This window comes from Diabrotica virgifera, chromosome 2, assembly GCF_917563875.1.
Source record: "Diabrotica virgifera virgifera chromosome 2, PGI_DIABVI_V3a".
Lineage (NCBI taxonomy): Eukaryota > Metazoa > Arthropoda > Insecta > Coleoptera > Chrysomelidae > Diabrotica > Diabrotica virgifera.
In genome coordinates, this window is record NC_065444.1 from 200,942,458 (window position 1) to 200,959,700 (window position 17,243).

Below are 17,243 nucleotides of genomic sequence, written 5' to 3' on the forward strand. Positions count from 1 at the left end.
AGTACAGCTTTCTGCATGGTCTTGTAAAGATGTTCATTTAGACCCAGCTTTTTGATGTTTTCTATGAGGTTCTTCGGAATGACTCCGGTAGTAGAAATAACAATAGGTATTGTCTGGGTATTTTCCATTCTCCATTGTCTCCTTATTTGTATTTCGAGATCTCTATACTTGCCGATTTTTTCGTTGTGCTTACCAATCAGATTATTGTTGTTAGGTATCGCCACATCTATTAATGTTGTTTGCCTAGTAAGTTTATTAACTAGTATGAGATCCGGTCTATTATGTGCCGCTCGTTGGTCTGTGAGCACATTCCGATCCCAGTATAGCTTGTAGTTGTCGTTTTCAAGCATTCTATCAGGGACGTATTGATAATAAGGGAAATGGTCAGTCTGGAGAAGTCCAAGTTTTCTAGCTAGTTCCTGGTGAAAAATCTTTCCTACTGAGTCATGGCGTTCTTTATACTCAGTTCCGGCAAACGCCTGGCAGCCCCCGGTAAGATGTTGGATGGATTCTTGGGCTTGGCATCCATATCGGCATTTGTCGTTTTGGACTTGAGGATCTTTGACAATATACTTCAGGTAATTTCTAGTTGGAATCACCCGATCCTGAATGGCAAGTATGAAAACTTCCGTCTCGGGAAACATCTTTCCTGACGTCAACCAATAGTTCGACGCTGAATTGGCAACATGTTCTTGGCTAATCCCAGTGAGATGTCGCCCATGCAGAGGCTTACCCATCCAGGTGCGTATTTTTTCTTCATTAGATTGGTAGTTTATGCGCATTTCTTGTTCCCTCAGTTTAAGCGGTGTTGTGTCATCTACTGCGCATATTGCGCGATGTAAAATAGATGTATCAGCCTGCGCCTGAAAAAAGTTCTTAGATTAGTAACCTTAATCTTAGATTAGTAACCTTAAACTTTTATCCTTACGTTTACACGTAAGACAACCATAACCATAAATTTTACGTTTACCCATTGTGAATACTTACATTTAATTCCTACATGTTCAACTTTATGAATTACGGATACATTACGCGTAAATTATGTTTTACGTCCATTGTGAACAAGCGCTTAGACTTCACAGTAATTTCATTAAATTTGTTTATTCGATTTACGTCTTATTCAATGTCTTGATACATTGAGTCGCTTTGTTTCCGTCGAATATTTTGCAATCTCATTTATTCTCATTTGTTATAATTGACGCCCAAGTGGTTCTTAACACCTTTGAATTTATATAACTGACACCATCTAAATTTTGTTACATTCTTTTACTTGCTACGACACTGACTCTTATAACTGTTTCTAGATTATAAGCTACTTTGGATACTGTGTTTTACGAATTAAAGACTAATAGTAAAAACCTTAATTTGTGTCCAAAAAGTTGTACATTTTTTAAAAAATTTTCACTGTATTTATTTCTACATGGCATCTTTTATCTAGGATTATATTATTAGCTAGCAAAAATAGCCATAGGAAAAAAATAGCCATAGGAAAGATGCCCAAAAAATAGAAGTGCTCTTTAGAACATATCGTCACCTGAATGTAAGAACTAGGCATTTCAAAATTTTTATATTTTGAGATATCTATACAATATTATTTCAAATACCATGTAGCGTTCAGTGCAAAAAGTAGGTACCTTAATACAATAGGTAAGAGTCAATTAGTGTAGGAAACAGAGGTTGAACCTCGGAAAATGGACACAAGTCCGGTTTTATTTTTTTTTTCTGGTATATCAAGGGGTGCTTATTATGAAACTAACTTTTTCTTAAAAAATTTCGTCCCGGAACCCCCTTTTCATCCCTTTAAAGTGGGTAATTTGTGGTTTTTGCGAAACCCAACACTTCCTGTACGTTTTGCAAAAAATTTACTTAATAGTAAAATGAAGAGGACTAATATTTCCTACTATTTATTTCCTGACAGCATATGTCTTATCACCCACCGTTTAGCGGGGTGGCGTCCCAATGTTGACAAATTTTTAAAAAAGATGTTTTTAAAAATTACTGTAATGAATAATGAAACTGTAATGAAAATTAAGAAGAAACCCTGCGGCAATTATTCACAAATAAGTGACTGATTTTTTGGTATAGGCGTCATTTAAGGGCAATTGCAAATTTTTTAAATACTGGCTGTTACATTTTAAAAAACCCCTTTTTAAAAACCCCCATCTGAACCGCCTATGCTAGAGTAAAAAAAACTTTCAGTGATTATCCATATACTGGTGTTATTTACAAATTTGTATAATGCACCCCCATGTTTTCCCCGGAACCACCCCAAAAAAGGAGAATTAATAAAGAAAATAATCAAAAATTGATTTTGGGCCACCACTGTGGCTTTAGGGTGCAAAGAAAATAAAATATGCATAGGTCATAATGTGTAGCAGACAGTGTGTTCTTTTATTTTCCATAAGTATGTTATCAATAAAATGAATAGGTGACGAAAAAAAAAAACAAAAACTGGAGCCCGCCAAAGCATTTCTTAGATTTACGGCGCCACTGTGCCGTAACGGTTGCTTACACGAAAAAAATGCATAGGACCTTATTTGTAGAAAAAATAGTGGTCTTTAATTCTGTATAAGTTTTGTTTTAAAAAAATGCATAGGTAATGAGAAAATCGTAAAAACATGCTCTCCAAGAAATAGGGGTAGTTTCTGCAGTTTATTTTCAAGGATAGGGATAGTTTCCGCAGGGATGTTGCAATAATCATATACAGGGTGTCCAGAAACTCTACCGTCAAACGAAGACAGGAGATTCCTCAGATAATTTTAAGACAATTTAACCCAATTCACCTAGTTCGAAAATGCTTCTGAAGGGAGCTAGAGCTCTTTGAAGATGGCGTCATGAAATTAGTTTTTCTTAAATACCTCCAGAAGGCTTCTATTTAGAAAAACGAAAATTGGTATGCTTATTTACTTTTCAGAGATGAATCGATTCCATCGATTGCAAATTTCTAGTACCGGTCATAGGCGTCCGTTTTGGGTAGAGCAACTGGTATTTTATCGTATAACTTTTTTGTCCTTAACTTTTATGCATTTTTGACACCGGATTATTAAATTGTGAGGTATTCTAGTACTAAAAGGTACTCTTGCTTTAAGTCGGTAGGATGCACCGTTTTCTAGAAAAATCGATTTGAAAGTTTTTCGTTTTTGGAATTTGAAAAAAAATTGAAAGAACTTTTCAACAAAAAACGAAGTATTTTACCAACATAAATTAAGAGTAACTTTTAGTACTCGAATACCTCATAATTTAATAATCTAGTGTCAAAAATGCTCGAAAATTCAAGACAAAAACATTATGCTATAAAATAACTGTTGACCTACCCAAAACGGACGCCTATGACCAGTACTAGAAATTCGCAATTAATGAAATCGATTTATCTCTGGAATATAAATAAATGTACCAGTTTTCGTCTTTCTAAACAGTTTTTTTTTATTTTTTTTTTTAATTCAGAAAGTGAAAAATTTTCAAATCGATTTTTCTAGAAAACGGTGTGTCCTACCGATTTAAAACAAGAGTACCTTTTAGTACTAGAATACTTCACAATTTAATAATCCAGTGTCAGAAATGCATAAAAGTTAAAGATAAAAAAGTTATGCGATAAAATAACCGTTGCCCTACCCAAAACGGACGCCTATGATCGGTACTAGAAATTTGCAATGTATGGATTAGATTTATATCTTGAAGATAAATACGCGTACCAATTTTTGTTTCTCTAAATAGAAGCGTTCTGGAGGTATTTAAGAAAAACTAATTACAAGACGCCATCTTCAAAGAGCTCTAGCTCCCTTAAGAAGAATTTTCGGACTAAGTGAATTGGGTTAAATTATCTTAAATTTACCTGAGGAATCTCCTGTCTTCGTTTGTCGGTAGAGTTTCTGGACACCCTGTACATTTATGAAAAACCCTATTGATGGAGCATATGTCCATATGGGTCAAAAAGCAAAAACAATTTTTTTTAACCCCCCCTTTATTTTTTTTTGCTACAGGGGTTATATCAAGAAAGAGCTTTTGGTGTCCATGCATGGGTAATAAGAACGTGCACAAAATGGTATATGAAGCATTTTAGTTAAGGGCATGGTGTGTAAAGGATTCCAAGAAAATCCCTTTCTTTATTAATTCTCCTTTTTTGGTTGGTTCCGGAAAAAAAATGGGGGTGCATTATACAAATTTGTAAATAAAACCAGTACATGGATAATCGCTGAAAGTTTTTTTACTTTAGCATAGGCGGTTCAGATGGTATAAAAAGGGTGTTTTAAAATGTAACACCCTGTAATTAAAAAATTTGCAATTGCCCTTAAATAAAACCTATACCAATATATCAGCCATTATTTGTGATTAACTGCCGCAGGGTTTCTTCTTAATTTTCATTACAGTTAGGGAAAAATATTTTTTTTAAAACATCTTTTTTTAAAATTTGTCAACTTTGGGGCGCCACCCTCGCTAAACGGTGGGTGATAGACATATGCTGTCGGGAAATAAATAGTAGGAAATACAGTCCTCTTCATTTTACTAGCAAGTAAATTTTTTTCAAAACTTACAGGGAGGGCTACGTTTCGCAAAAACCACAAATTACCCCCTTTAAAGGGATGAAAAGGGTGGTTCCGGGACGAAATTTTTTAAGAAAAAGTTAGTCTCATAATAAGCACCCCTTGATATACTAGAAAAAAAAAATAAAACGGATTTGTGTCCATTTTGCGAGGTTCAACTCTGTTTCCTACACTAAATTAAACTGATGTATAATAAGTAAAGTGTCATGGTTCAAGATATTTCGCTGAAGAGAAATGAATAAATGGTTTTTGGAGATTATCTCGAAACATTGAAATTCAAGTTACCTAGTTCTTACATTCAGGTGACGATATAGAGCGACAAATGTGGTGTCATGAATGAGAGCTTCTTAAAGATGATATTACAGTTGAGCAATTTGACATCGGATTTCTTGTTCCAGAGTTTCAACCGGAAGTACTGTTTTAAAGTCGCCGAAATAGTACAAGCGATATATTATTCGACGCGCCTTAGCAAGACGAAACAAATATTTATTTCCGGATAAAAAGTTGTAACCGGAACTGCCACATTATATCGAAGGAATAGTACATGTGATATGAATATTTAGTTCCGGTTCTGATGTAATTTCCGGTTAAAAGTTATGACCCGAAACTTGACAAAACTGACTCAAAATTAGTGAAATCGTATATCAATCGAGGAAAAGTTAAACGATGACATCACATGTCGACTTCCGGTTCTAATTCCGATAGGTGGTTTAGTCTCTATTAAAATATTTTAATATTTCTTCTTTGACTTTTTAGATCAAAAGATCACAAATCAGGAAAGGTATGGTTATGGTATCTCCAGTGTTAAACCCTCAAGCCTGTTGGGAATTTGAAGGAGAAATTTTAGTTTTACACCACCCAACAACTATAAGTTCGAGATATCAAGCGATGGGTAAGTTATAAATAAAATTTTCTACTCAAAATAATTTTTTGAGAGTTCCAAGTTTACTGCCTATGGAAAGTTTGCCAAAGTGAAGCTTTCGAGCAAAAAATGTTGGGGTATAATTATGAAAATGGTGTACTAATAATAAAAATAATTATTATCAAGTGGTGTAAGTCTTTCTTAAAAATCTTCTTCTTATTCTTATTATAATATAATTATAATTCTGTTCGTTAGAATTGAAAGGGCAGAAGTCCATTTTCACAGTAAATGGAGGTATGCAGCCAATAATACACTCAAAGGTATTATCTTTTGAATGGTGCTTAATAGGTGGTTGTGCAGGTAATATTATTAAAATTGCAAGTCGGATGTCCACTATGAAATTTGTTTCAAAAAGCCTTATGTGGTACACCGGTCTTTTTTGCATCGCACACTGATTCTTAAAAAGACGGTAGTCCAATCTCTATTGACAACCGACTGTCAGAACTAGGTAAACGTAACAATAACGTACAGATTATATTTAGGGTGGATTAATGAGGAGTATGCAAAAGAACTTGTAAAGAAAAGTATGTACCGGAAATTTTTTCTACCAAGTTCAATCTTCATTTCAAGCCCCCTAACATTGATACATGTGACACCTGTGACAGTTTGACAGAGGCAGATACTAATGAAGTTGAAGATCTTTTAAAGAAAAAAGCAGATCACTTGAATGACGCAGAAAACAGATACAAGTTAAAAAGGCAGGATAAGATAAGATGCAAACAGAATTTAAAAGAAGTCGTAGCAATGATGGATTTGCAAAAATGCCTCCCCACACCTATGTTAACTAATGAAAATCGTTTTATTTAAAGCAGTTATGGACATTTAATCTTACCGTCTATAATGATAGTACTGCGGAAGGTTCATGCTTCATAAGGGACGAGTCTATTGCAAAAAGGGGTGGCAACGAGATAGCTTCCGCTGTAATAATGTGGTTAAAAAATTTACCTTCTACAACAGAAGAGGTAAAATTTTGGTCAGATAACTGCTCTGGCCAAAACCGATTTTTTTTCATTTTGTATGTATATGTCCATAATACCTCAGTAGTTAGAATTCATCATAAATATTTACTCAAGGGGCATACACACAACGAAGCAGACACAATATACATGTACTTATTGAGAGGAAGAAGAAAAGACTGCGTAGATACTATGAGTATTTCTGTACCTCATGAATGGGCTCAGTTTATAAGGACCTGCAGTTCTTTAAAACCGCTTATTGTTTATGCGCTAAAAACAAGTGACTTTTTAACTTTGAAAAAATGGGCAAAGAATCGACAAGTCCGTTTGTGAATCGGAAACGGATCACAGACAATGAACCCTTTCTATGCTTTAAAATTGTGCACTTGAAAGTTGAAAGAAACCACCCTGGCATTATGTTTTATAAAACAATATTTTCCCAGGAAAATTTTAAATCTGTCAATTTTAAAAGGAAAATGAGAAGTTCTCTCGATGGTCTCCTACCAAAGACATTGGACCAAATAAATAATGAAAAATCAATTCCAATTGATAGTTCAAAATATAAACATCTAATGGAATTGCTAGAATGGGTACCTTCTATTTACTATTCCTACTATAAATCTTTAAAAACAAAAAAAATAAAGTTGCCGTTAACGAAGACAATTCTTCATGTTCCGAAGATGATTAACTGCACTTTCTTTAAAATCATAAAGCTGCAACATCATTTGATGATTTTACAGGCATTTAAAATTATGGTGTACAAATTAATAGCACTAATTTTGATCTACTGCAAAACAAACTGAAAGTGACTTCCGCCCTTTCAATTCTAACGCACAGAATTGTTAAAATGGTTTGGTTTCTATATGTATTTTGTTATTTTTAGTCCACTGCGGAAGTATAAGACAAACTGCTAGTATAATTAGCATGTCCAAGGATTGTCTTAGGACGGGAGACAAAGCATTAATCCACTTCAGATTTATTAAACATCCGGAATATGTTACACCAGGACAACGAATGGTATTCAGAGAGGTAAGTTATACCGAGCTCGGTCTCACAGATTTTTCTCTTTTTCGTTTTGTCACAGCATTGGTTTGAAAAGATTACACAGTTTCTATTTTTAATCTTGTAATATTAATATCTCTAGGTACATCTCTTGCGTACAAAAAGTGGACGACGTCCTGTCGTCCACTTCCATTTTACCCTGTCAAATGCCTTCTTGAGATCAACGAATACTCGTATTCTAATGTCTCTTGCATTTGACTCACTATAAATATATCGTCGGTGCATGATCTTCCCGCTTAAAATCTTGTTGTTCTTCTGCGTGTTATAATTTCATTCAGTTTATTTGATATCACTTTGGTTGTTAATTTTACGTTGTGTTGTGTTTAACCAATTAGTTCTTGTGTAATTCTCCGGATCCGAGTTGTCTCCCCTCTTTAAGAGAGTTATTAGGATGCTGGATCTCCATTCTTGTGGTATTCTGTTTGGTTCTATTATAATCAACTATTTTCAATGGGAAATAAGCCACAATTTTAACAAAAAATGATTTTATTAACGTTTCGACGCCCAAGTCGGGTGTCGTTGTCAAAATACAAAATGATTATTCTATTTTGATAATTTCCTTAATGCTTCCTTCACGTCTTCCTACTCCTCCTCAATGTTATTTTTTCGTTTGTCGTCACTTCTGATGTTGGTGGTTCATTATCGTCGCCTATAGCAAGTAGGGATCAAAAGTAGTCTGCCTATGATTCCTTTTGAATGTGTTTCTTTTTTATTAGTTCTCATCTCTTTTCTTTCTCTGCCCTCTGCGCATCTCTGCCCTGCTTTGAGAAGGTGTGCCAGTGTTCCTGTTTCCACAACAGGCATACAACCATTATAAACGAATTCGAAATGAAACGAATACTTTAGTTAGACTCGATAAAGTTATCTGACTTATTTATTTTCTATCTTTTTGAATACTAAATTCGAATATACAGAGTGTCCCCGAAAATAGTGCGTTCCTTTAAGGTATGGATATAATACACAATGTAGAACAAAAAAGTCCTATAACACTTTTTTCTAAAGTTTCCAAAAAAAATTACATTGTTCGCCATATAAGCGTTTATTTTCATAAAATTTAAAAATTTGGCATCACTGTACAAGATCTGTTAGTGATCTAGCTAGGTTATTGACACCATAAAAATGTATGTCAGACAGTTACACCTGCAAAATAATTATGCCACCCCATTTTTGAAAATAACAGTTTTTTTGTTTAGGATGAAGACATAGGAAGATTTAGGAAGGGTTTAATGTAAATATTAAAGGCTAATGTTGCAACTATTTTTGAATTGTGATTGTCTATGTTTAGATTTTTGTATACATAGTTGTCAGATTTCAATTTGCACACCATTTGTATTTTGGTTTTTTGGCCAAACGGTTGAATTTAGAAAAAAATGTTATAAGACTTTTTTGCTCTACATGGTACCTTCTACCTATACCTTTAAGGAACTCACTATTTTCGGGGACACCCTGTATTATTCAAATTTCAAAAACTATTTAAAACTAGTTAAGTCATTGTTTTACAGGGACGAACGAAAGCAGTGGGTAACGTAATACGAATTTTGTCCCATTCTACACCGACGCATCAAGGAAACCGGGCGAAGCAGTCGAAGCAACAGAGATACGGAAGCGGACAACAGAGAAGCGAGAAGACACACGGAAAGAACGAAAATATAAAAGAAGTAATGCCTATGTAGATTTTTATTAGAGTTATATATTAGTTTTTAAATTGACAAAAATTTTGTATTGTTTTAAATAAACGTTAAAATTTTTCAATTTCAATTTATATAGTATATATCACGAACTTGCGACTATTTTGGATTCGTGTTAAACGCTTTGACTTAAACGGTCCGCTGTGTTGAGAAAAATGTATAGCACATTCTCCTAATATTTGAAGCACTGCCGAAGACAAGCAAAAATACGGTTTTAACCGACAATGCATTTTACATTCATTCAAACATTGAAAAAAATTACCAATTCTATAGGGAACTTGCACATTTTTTTATTACATAATAATGTTCAGTTTTGTTTAAAATTGAGATTTCCAAAATTTCACGCTTCAAAAACTCATAATAACTTAGAAATACAAATTTAAACTCTTCTGTAAAATAAAATAGTTCAAACGACCCGTGACGTCACATAGTTTTATTATATAGTTATGTTTAAGGTTATATTTAGATATATTCTTCTTCTCCTTCTTTAATTTATTGGCCTCCACCTACTTGGGTACTTGGCCAGCTCATCGTCGCCGAATAAGGGAAAAATATTTATATTCTAATGATATTTATCGTATGTCATTGTAATAATATATACCATTTTGTTGAGATTGGAGTTTGATACAGTTTTTGAAGGAAAGAAAAGAAGGTTTACTATGGAAATAAAAACCATTTTGTAAAAGTACAAGTTTTCTATGAATAGTTCAAACGATCAAAAACACTTGGACGTCACATAACTGTATTTTCTACTGACGTTTATTATGTCTAATTTAAAATTATATACAACTTTCTTTACTTTGTTGGTGCAAAATATAAACATATAATCATATGACGTCACGAAGCGTTTTGGGCTAACTGCTTTAATTTGAATTTAGAATCGTCTTTAGGGGCCAAAAAACAACTTTTTTATCTTCGATACATGTTTTAAATTATGTTCTGTTGTGATTTATAAGTGGATAGTAGTCAGCCGTGTGATGGATGACCGAAGTTATCTTTAACGTTTGAGTTAAATTTAAGATTACTATCAGGTATAACGATGCCCATAACTATTTAGCTAAAATTCGGTGTGATGTATTCTTCACAGTTATGAGATAGTTATTTCTTCAACGTTATATTAGAAATAACATTTGAGGAACAAAGTCGGAAGTAACAAAGAGAACCTTATGCAGAAATAGTACAAGTTGGAGTGAGTGCGAGAGAGCGATCGGAACATGCTACAGGATGGGTAGATGACCGTAAAAGTAAATACCCATCGTCCAAGGTTAATAGATTATTGCATCCATATCTATGAACCTTGCCCATCGTCGGCCACTGCCGATGACCGAACAGCAAACAGCTGTTAGGGTTCGGTGGTGTTTCAAACGGTAGATAGAAACAGGGTTGCCAGATTGTTGTATTTTCCCAGAATTTTGGGGTAATTTGAAAGCGTCTAGGGAAATTTTTCTAAGCAGAAATAATTGTAGTGGGATTTTTTTGGGGGCGAAAAATTATGGAGGGTTTTAAGGGGTCATGGTAAATTAAATTTGCGAATGTACATAGAACTGTATATTTTACTCCCATGTAATAGAAGACGATAGGAACTATGAATTATTTCCAGGGCCCTCGTTGATAAGCAGTATAATTTTGGTTTAATACTGTTCTCTTAATTTGACTACTAATTTATTAAAATGCGGCAAAAATTTAAATTTGGAGTATTTGAGCTTCGATTGAATTTTAATTTGAGGGAATTTCAGTTTCTAAGCGGGGGATTTATAAAATATCATCTGGCAACAATATACATCTGGCAACATATCTCTCGATTTGATTTTTGTATAATTTTTAAAATTGTATTACCCTTCTATTCTTAATTATTAAATTATTAGCTTCTAAATTCACTTGATTCTGTCTAAAAACAAGTCAAAAGATGAACCTAACCTGACATAACTACAGAGTTATCTCATAACTTGAGGTTTAACGTCGCGTTATAAAGTGACAGTTGATATATCAGATAACTCAAGAACTGTCAAGAAATAACGCAAGTAGTTAAGATAAATATGATACATCACACCAATTCGAGGATTATAACTTAACTACAGGATAACTTTACGTTAAAGATAGCTTCGGTCATCCATCACACGGCTGAATATTTACTGATAAAATATCAATAACACTCCCAATTTTTCTTAATGATAAAATGAAAACATATTACCTTACAGTGTAATCAAGAATTAGATCCATACTCGTAATCACTGTCTTCAGTATCTTCATCTGGATTTTAAATGATGACTGGGTTAATTGATTTGATGCGATTTTTACGCATCCAACATTTGTCTATTAACTTTTCACATTTCCGCACACTTTTTTGACAAAAATGCAGGAGTAGCATTATTCAGTGCTTCTTGTCATATTTCCAAAACTGCCACATCACTCTTATTCTAACCGATATAGTTATCATACTAAGTTTTGCATATTTCCCAATTATGTTCAGTGGGATTGAATTCACAATGGCAAGGAGACAGTCTTAACACATAATGTCCTAAACTATGTATAATCTCGTCTACTATAAATATTTCTGGTTTTTCATTATGATATAAGCAATATAATATGTCTCTTTTCCTGAGTATCGGTGTGCTTTATGGATTTTATACTCTCGTCCTGACAAATCCGTTTTAATCCTCCTTTACCAAAATTCCACGTTTCGTTTAAATAAACAAAATGAAGCGTGGTCTTTTTGAAAATTATTATAATTTCTTCCATTTTGAACCTAAGCCCAATCGGTATAAAAACTCTCCAGATACTTACCCTGAAAATTTCGAATGTATTTTATTTACATGTAATACAGAAACATGTTCTTTCATTTCACGCATGTTACATATAAACTCTCGAATTTCAAACTTACAACCCTCAGGAAAATCTTTATTTTTAGGCTGTGGTCTAGGTTTGTATTGTGCGACCTCTACTTCACTATTTATACTTTTCAGCTTCCCAAAACTAACTTGAGTTTTGTCTCATTAATATACAATTAATCACACACACGTTTATGTGCAGATTGAACTGGTCGCAAATAGTCCAAGAGGCAGCGCTGAAAAATCTCTTTGAATTTACTAAAGCTAGATTTTTCACAGTCGATTACTGTGATTGTGTAGAGAAACATACTGCGGTCGGTCAAGCGAAACGTAGAACAGGGGTTACTGAGAGGGTATCAAAGTTGCTTTCCTACGAAGGTAATTAAATCCATTTACTAAGGCTGAAAATCAGTACACACATTCTAAATTAAATATAAATAAAAGTTATTATAATCGGTCAGCTGTATGACGGGACAGAGCCGGTCGGTCGGCCCCAATGAATGTACAGGGTTATTCACTATATTTTCACCCCGTTGAAAACTGCTTTATTTACAGAATTAGAAAAAAATTTAAAATACAAAAGTTATTCGATTTTTAAATTATGATTTTTTGACATATATATCGTACTAGTGACGTCATCCATTTGGGCGTGATGACGTAATCGACTATTTTTTTTAAATGGGAATAGGGGTCGAGTGCTAGTTCATTTGAAAGGTTATTCAATTCCCTATTCAGTAATTTAAACATTAACATGATTAATTATACAGGGTGTCCAAAAATTTTTTTAATTAAGTTAATTGTTTAATTAATAATCCAAAAAAAATTTTTGGACACCCTGTATAAATCATGATCTTAATGTTCATATTACTGTATAGAAAATTGAATAACTTTTCAAATGAGCTAGCACACGACCCCTATTCTCATTTAAAAAAAAATAGTCGATTACGTTATCACGCCCAGATGGATGACGTCACTAGTACAATATATATGTCAAAAAATCATTAACAAATCGAATAACTTTTGTAATTTACATTTCTTTCTAATTCTGTTAATAAAGCAGTTTACAAGGGGGTCAAAATATAGTGAATAACCCTGTACATTCATTGGGGCCGACCGACCGGCTCTGTCCCGTCATACAGCTGACCGACTATAATAACTTTTATTTATATTCAATTTAGAATGTGTGTACTGATTTTCAGCCTTAGTAAATGGATTTAATTACCTTCGTAGGAAAGCAACTTTGATACCCTCTCAGTAACCCCTGTTCTACGTTTCGCTTGACCGACCGCAGTATGTTTCTCTACACAATCACAGTAATCAACTGTGAACAAATTTTTTTCAAAGAGATTTTTCAGCGCTGCCTCTCCGTCTAAAAGGGCCCCCATTGGATTTTTCAGTGGTCAAATAAGCGTGCAAATTACATATTCCTTGATTTAGATCTAAAACACGTTTCGACATTTTCGCTGTCAATACACAAAATCTTTCCGATCACAAGTCACAAGTACTACCATGACAAACTTAATAGGGTACCATTAATTTGTAACCGGTTTGGGAGTATCACTAAGGTAAGGTATCAGTTTCTCCGAATGGTCAAAATCCCAAGTACAGGCTATGAGGGATTCAATAAATATCTACGCTTATGTTAAGCTCTCAGAGGTCACTGGAATGATCTTTAATGTTGAGCAAAAAAGCTAAAACTGTTAGGCAAACAAACATTTTATGCGCCGTGCACATGAATTGTATCAAAAGGATTTACTGTGAATAACTTCTTATTAATACTGTAAAAAAAGATTATAAAGAAATTACTTATTTGATATTTTCATTACTGGACCAATTTACTTCCGTACTTCTTATGCTGTACAATAGAGTGAACCATTGGCTGTCGAGTTTGTAGCGATAATCCAAAAAGTCACAAATTCGTGAAATATACTTTATAATAATATATCCTCAAACTTTCTTCGTAGAAAATCATTACATTAATAATTTTATGTATTAGACCTGGATCCCGCGTACAAAAAAAAGTTGATTAATAGCAAGGTGAAATTTGTTAATAGCTTAACGGTGTTTAGTCGGACTAACTTTGATGTATGAGAACACTGGAACAGGGGAAATTTTAATTGTGTAACAGGTCAAAAATTTGGAACGTCAGATTACGAAAGCGTTCCATGTATTTTGTCGGACAGAACTTCCAATTGATTTATTACCATTTCATAAAACTCTCATGCAAAAATCAGGCTGGTATTTATCACTAACTGGGCATTTAAATGAGTTCAAAAAGAAGAACATGTCAAATGACAGGAATTATATTGGTGATAATAAAAAGCAGTCTGATTTTTACATGAAAGTTTAATGAAACGGTAACAAATCAATTGAAGCGCTTATTGTATAAAGGGTATAAGTCCACAATACCTAGTTTTGAGAAAACTCAAAAAAACTAATTAGTTTAGAAACTTGAAGACCTATCAAATTCTGTTCTACATATGAAATGTAGAAATAAACTGGTAGAGTGACATGTGATACAGCAAATTTGGCTTTGAAAATTATTAAGGCCAATAGGACGGTTTTAAGGGCTGGGACTTGTTTCCTTTATAAAATAAACGAATAAAAGGCGAAATAATGCTGATGCTCTACAAGTAATAATTATTAATTTATGTATAAAAAACCTTTATGTATAAAAAAAAACAAGACCTAAAGTAAATCTTAAAATTTATTACTGAAAAAAAAATCACTATCATGTTCTTCATTGGACCTCAGCCAGTCCTTAAATTGCTCAAAAAAATTTTTATCTTCTTCGGGACTTACATAGGTACATAAGGTACATAACCTTCATCTTTATATCGAAAAGGCGCCACCCTGTACATAGTCGTAAACCTTGTACAAGTACACACCTGCAGTCCTGTCCTGTTTGTCGATCAGGTTTTATAACTCCTTTTTGACTAACATACCTTTTTTCAAGTACAAGTAAACGAGCTTTAATTCGTACATTATTCTTATATTTTTCAGGGTTTCGCTCGCCCCTTTTCCGTTTCCCTTGTCTTCTCAATTTAATACTTTCACTACTTGCATCAGAGAGATATCAGACATCATGCTAATGAATATTGTTTAAAAAAAATATTAATGTTTATCAGCATAACTACTAATACAAACACACGTGTTACAACTAACCGAAGTAATAAAATAAACAACAGAAACAAGAACATGATGTTGGCACCACAAGAATTATTATATAAAGGTAACCAGCACTGGACTAGTTCCCTTTATACTCTCAATAAAAATTTTATTCTGCGATATCTCGCATATGGTGAGATTACAAATTTCCCTCATGACTCATTGATCCGTCGACTTCAGTTTAACAAAATTTATATCTTAGTTTAAATTCGTACTGAGGTGGACTTATTCCCTTTATACAATAAGCGATTCAATTGGAAGTTCTGCCCGACAAAATACATGGGGCGTTTTCGTAATCTGACGTTCCAAATTTTTAAACTGTTCCACAATTAAAATTTCCCCTGTTCCAGTGTTCCCGTACATCAAAGTTTGTCCGACTAGACACCGTTAAGCTATTAACAAATTTTCAGCTTGCTATTAATCAACTTTTTTTGGTACGCGGGATCCACGCCTACATATTTAAGGCATCTATGTATTTTAGAGCTACTCTAAAATAGCTCTAAAATGTTGATTTAATGTAATTAATTTAAAAGGTAAACAAAATATTTTTTAATTGGTAGTATATATTTTCTAGGTAGTAGATCAGGAAATGGCTGACAACGGACTAGAAGAAACGATAGAGAAACGAGAGGGGACAACACAGAAGAGTGGTGTAAAGAAAGGTCGTAGTCGACGAGGTGGGCGAGGGAAGTCCAATAACAATAATCCTGTCTCGACCGCAGGAATCAAAAATCTACCGGACGTCACAAACCTCACTCCATTAGCAGTAGCAAATAGAAACACGACAACAAAAGTGCAATAGATTTACTTTTGTGGCTTCTTCTACTTTCACTATACCGAGATGTGTATATCATTTTTATTTTGTTTACTAATAAATTAAATTTTATATTTGAATGTTACGGAAAATAAAGTTCTTTTGAAGTGTTCATTGCTCGTCATCTTTTTCGTTGGCAAAGTTTTTTGCGTTTACGGCATTGGTGGTGATGGAACCTTGGTTGTTTCTCTTATTTTTAAATTTGTTATGATAATTGGCGAATTATTGCACACTATTGTTTGTTTTCCAATTATTATCCTATTTATGTTTTTGTGAGTTTATCAGGAATTTCTTATTATTGTAACTTTAGCATTCACGCTTCAAGCCAAATGTTTGATTTTTTTCTTCTATTACTATAAAGTTCTTTTTGCTTGAGTTCTGATTTGAATTTTCCTTTTGTTGTATTAGAATTTTTCATTATGTTCTTCGGCTCGGAAGAACCAATGTATAAAAGTCACCTGGATCTTTCGGTTGGTCCAAATCGGTATTGCGTCCCATATCTTTGTTTCTTTTACTGGTTGTTCCGAACAAGATAACTTTTACTCTAGAATAACTTCTTTACCTTGTTCTACTCCTTAATTTGCCAGGTTTCGAAGTAAAAACCAATCAAATTAGGTTAGCTGCAACTGAATAACAGAAATGCAATCGAATTTCGTTCTTTTTACAAATTTTCCAACGTTTAAATACTTTTTCTACTGACGCTGACAATTATCAATTTCTATATAAATAGCTTAATAGGAGAGACTTAAAATACTAACTTTGTTTATAAATTAGATAGCGACTGAAAAACTACCTAACTTGACATCTGAATTAAGTAACTAATTTTCTAATTGTTATTAGTCCAAACAAATGGTTTAAACATACTGAAACATTCTCCCTCTCTAAGATTAACTAATCTTAAAGTAATTAAGAACCAATTAAAATAAATCACAAATAACAACCAAATGAATGACAAATAAACAAATAAATGAAATTTTAATAAATATTTAAATTTTAAATCTTTGTGACATCCGGAACAGGCATTTTACATAACGGCTCCCTCTCATGAATGAAGTTGATTATGGCCCGTTTCTCAAGTTGACTGTTATCAGCAGTTGGTAATGTCGAAATCCTTGGCCATGCTACTTTTCCTTTTCCTGCGATGACTGAGACTCTTAAGCTCCCTCTCGCATGACCTCGTACGTAAGCAACGGGTGCAAACGCTTCTTCGCTAGCATCACAAAATATGTGAAGTTGGAGTTCCTTACTTAAATCCACATCGTAG

General features: G+C 33.5%; 1 protein-coding gene across 5 annotated transcripts in view; it reads left to right on the forward strand.

Annotated features, from left to right (window-relative positions):
* The window catches only part of LOC114338965 (GTP-binding protein 1), a 71,794-nt gene extending 55,703 nt beyond the window's left edge, over nt 1–16,091 (forward strand). For all 5 annotated transcript variants that reach the window (XM_050644158.1, XM_050644163.1, XM_050644159.1 and 2 more), the window contains exons 9-12: nt 5,298–5,433; nt 7,303–7,448; nt 8,984–9,139; nt 15,740–16,091. In XM_050644158.1, the coding sequence (XP_050500115.1) occupies nt 5,298–5,433; nt 7,303–7,448; nt 8,984–9,139; nt 15,740–15,967 (666 nt within the window). In that variant the 3' untranslated portion in view covers nt 15,968–16,091. The remainder of the gene's footprint in view (nt 1–5,297; nt 5,434–7,302; nt 7,449–8,983; nt 9,140–15,739) is intronic.
* Nucleotides 16,092–17,243: the final 1,152 nt, after the last annotated feature.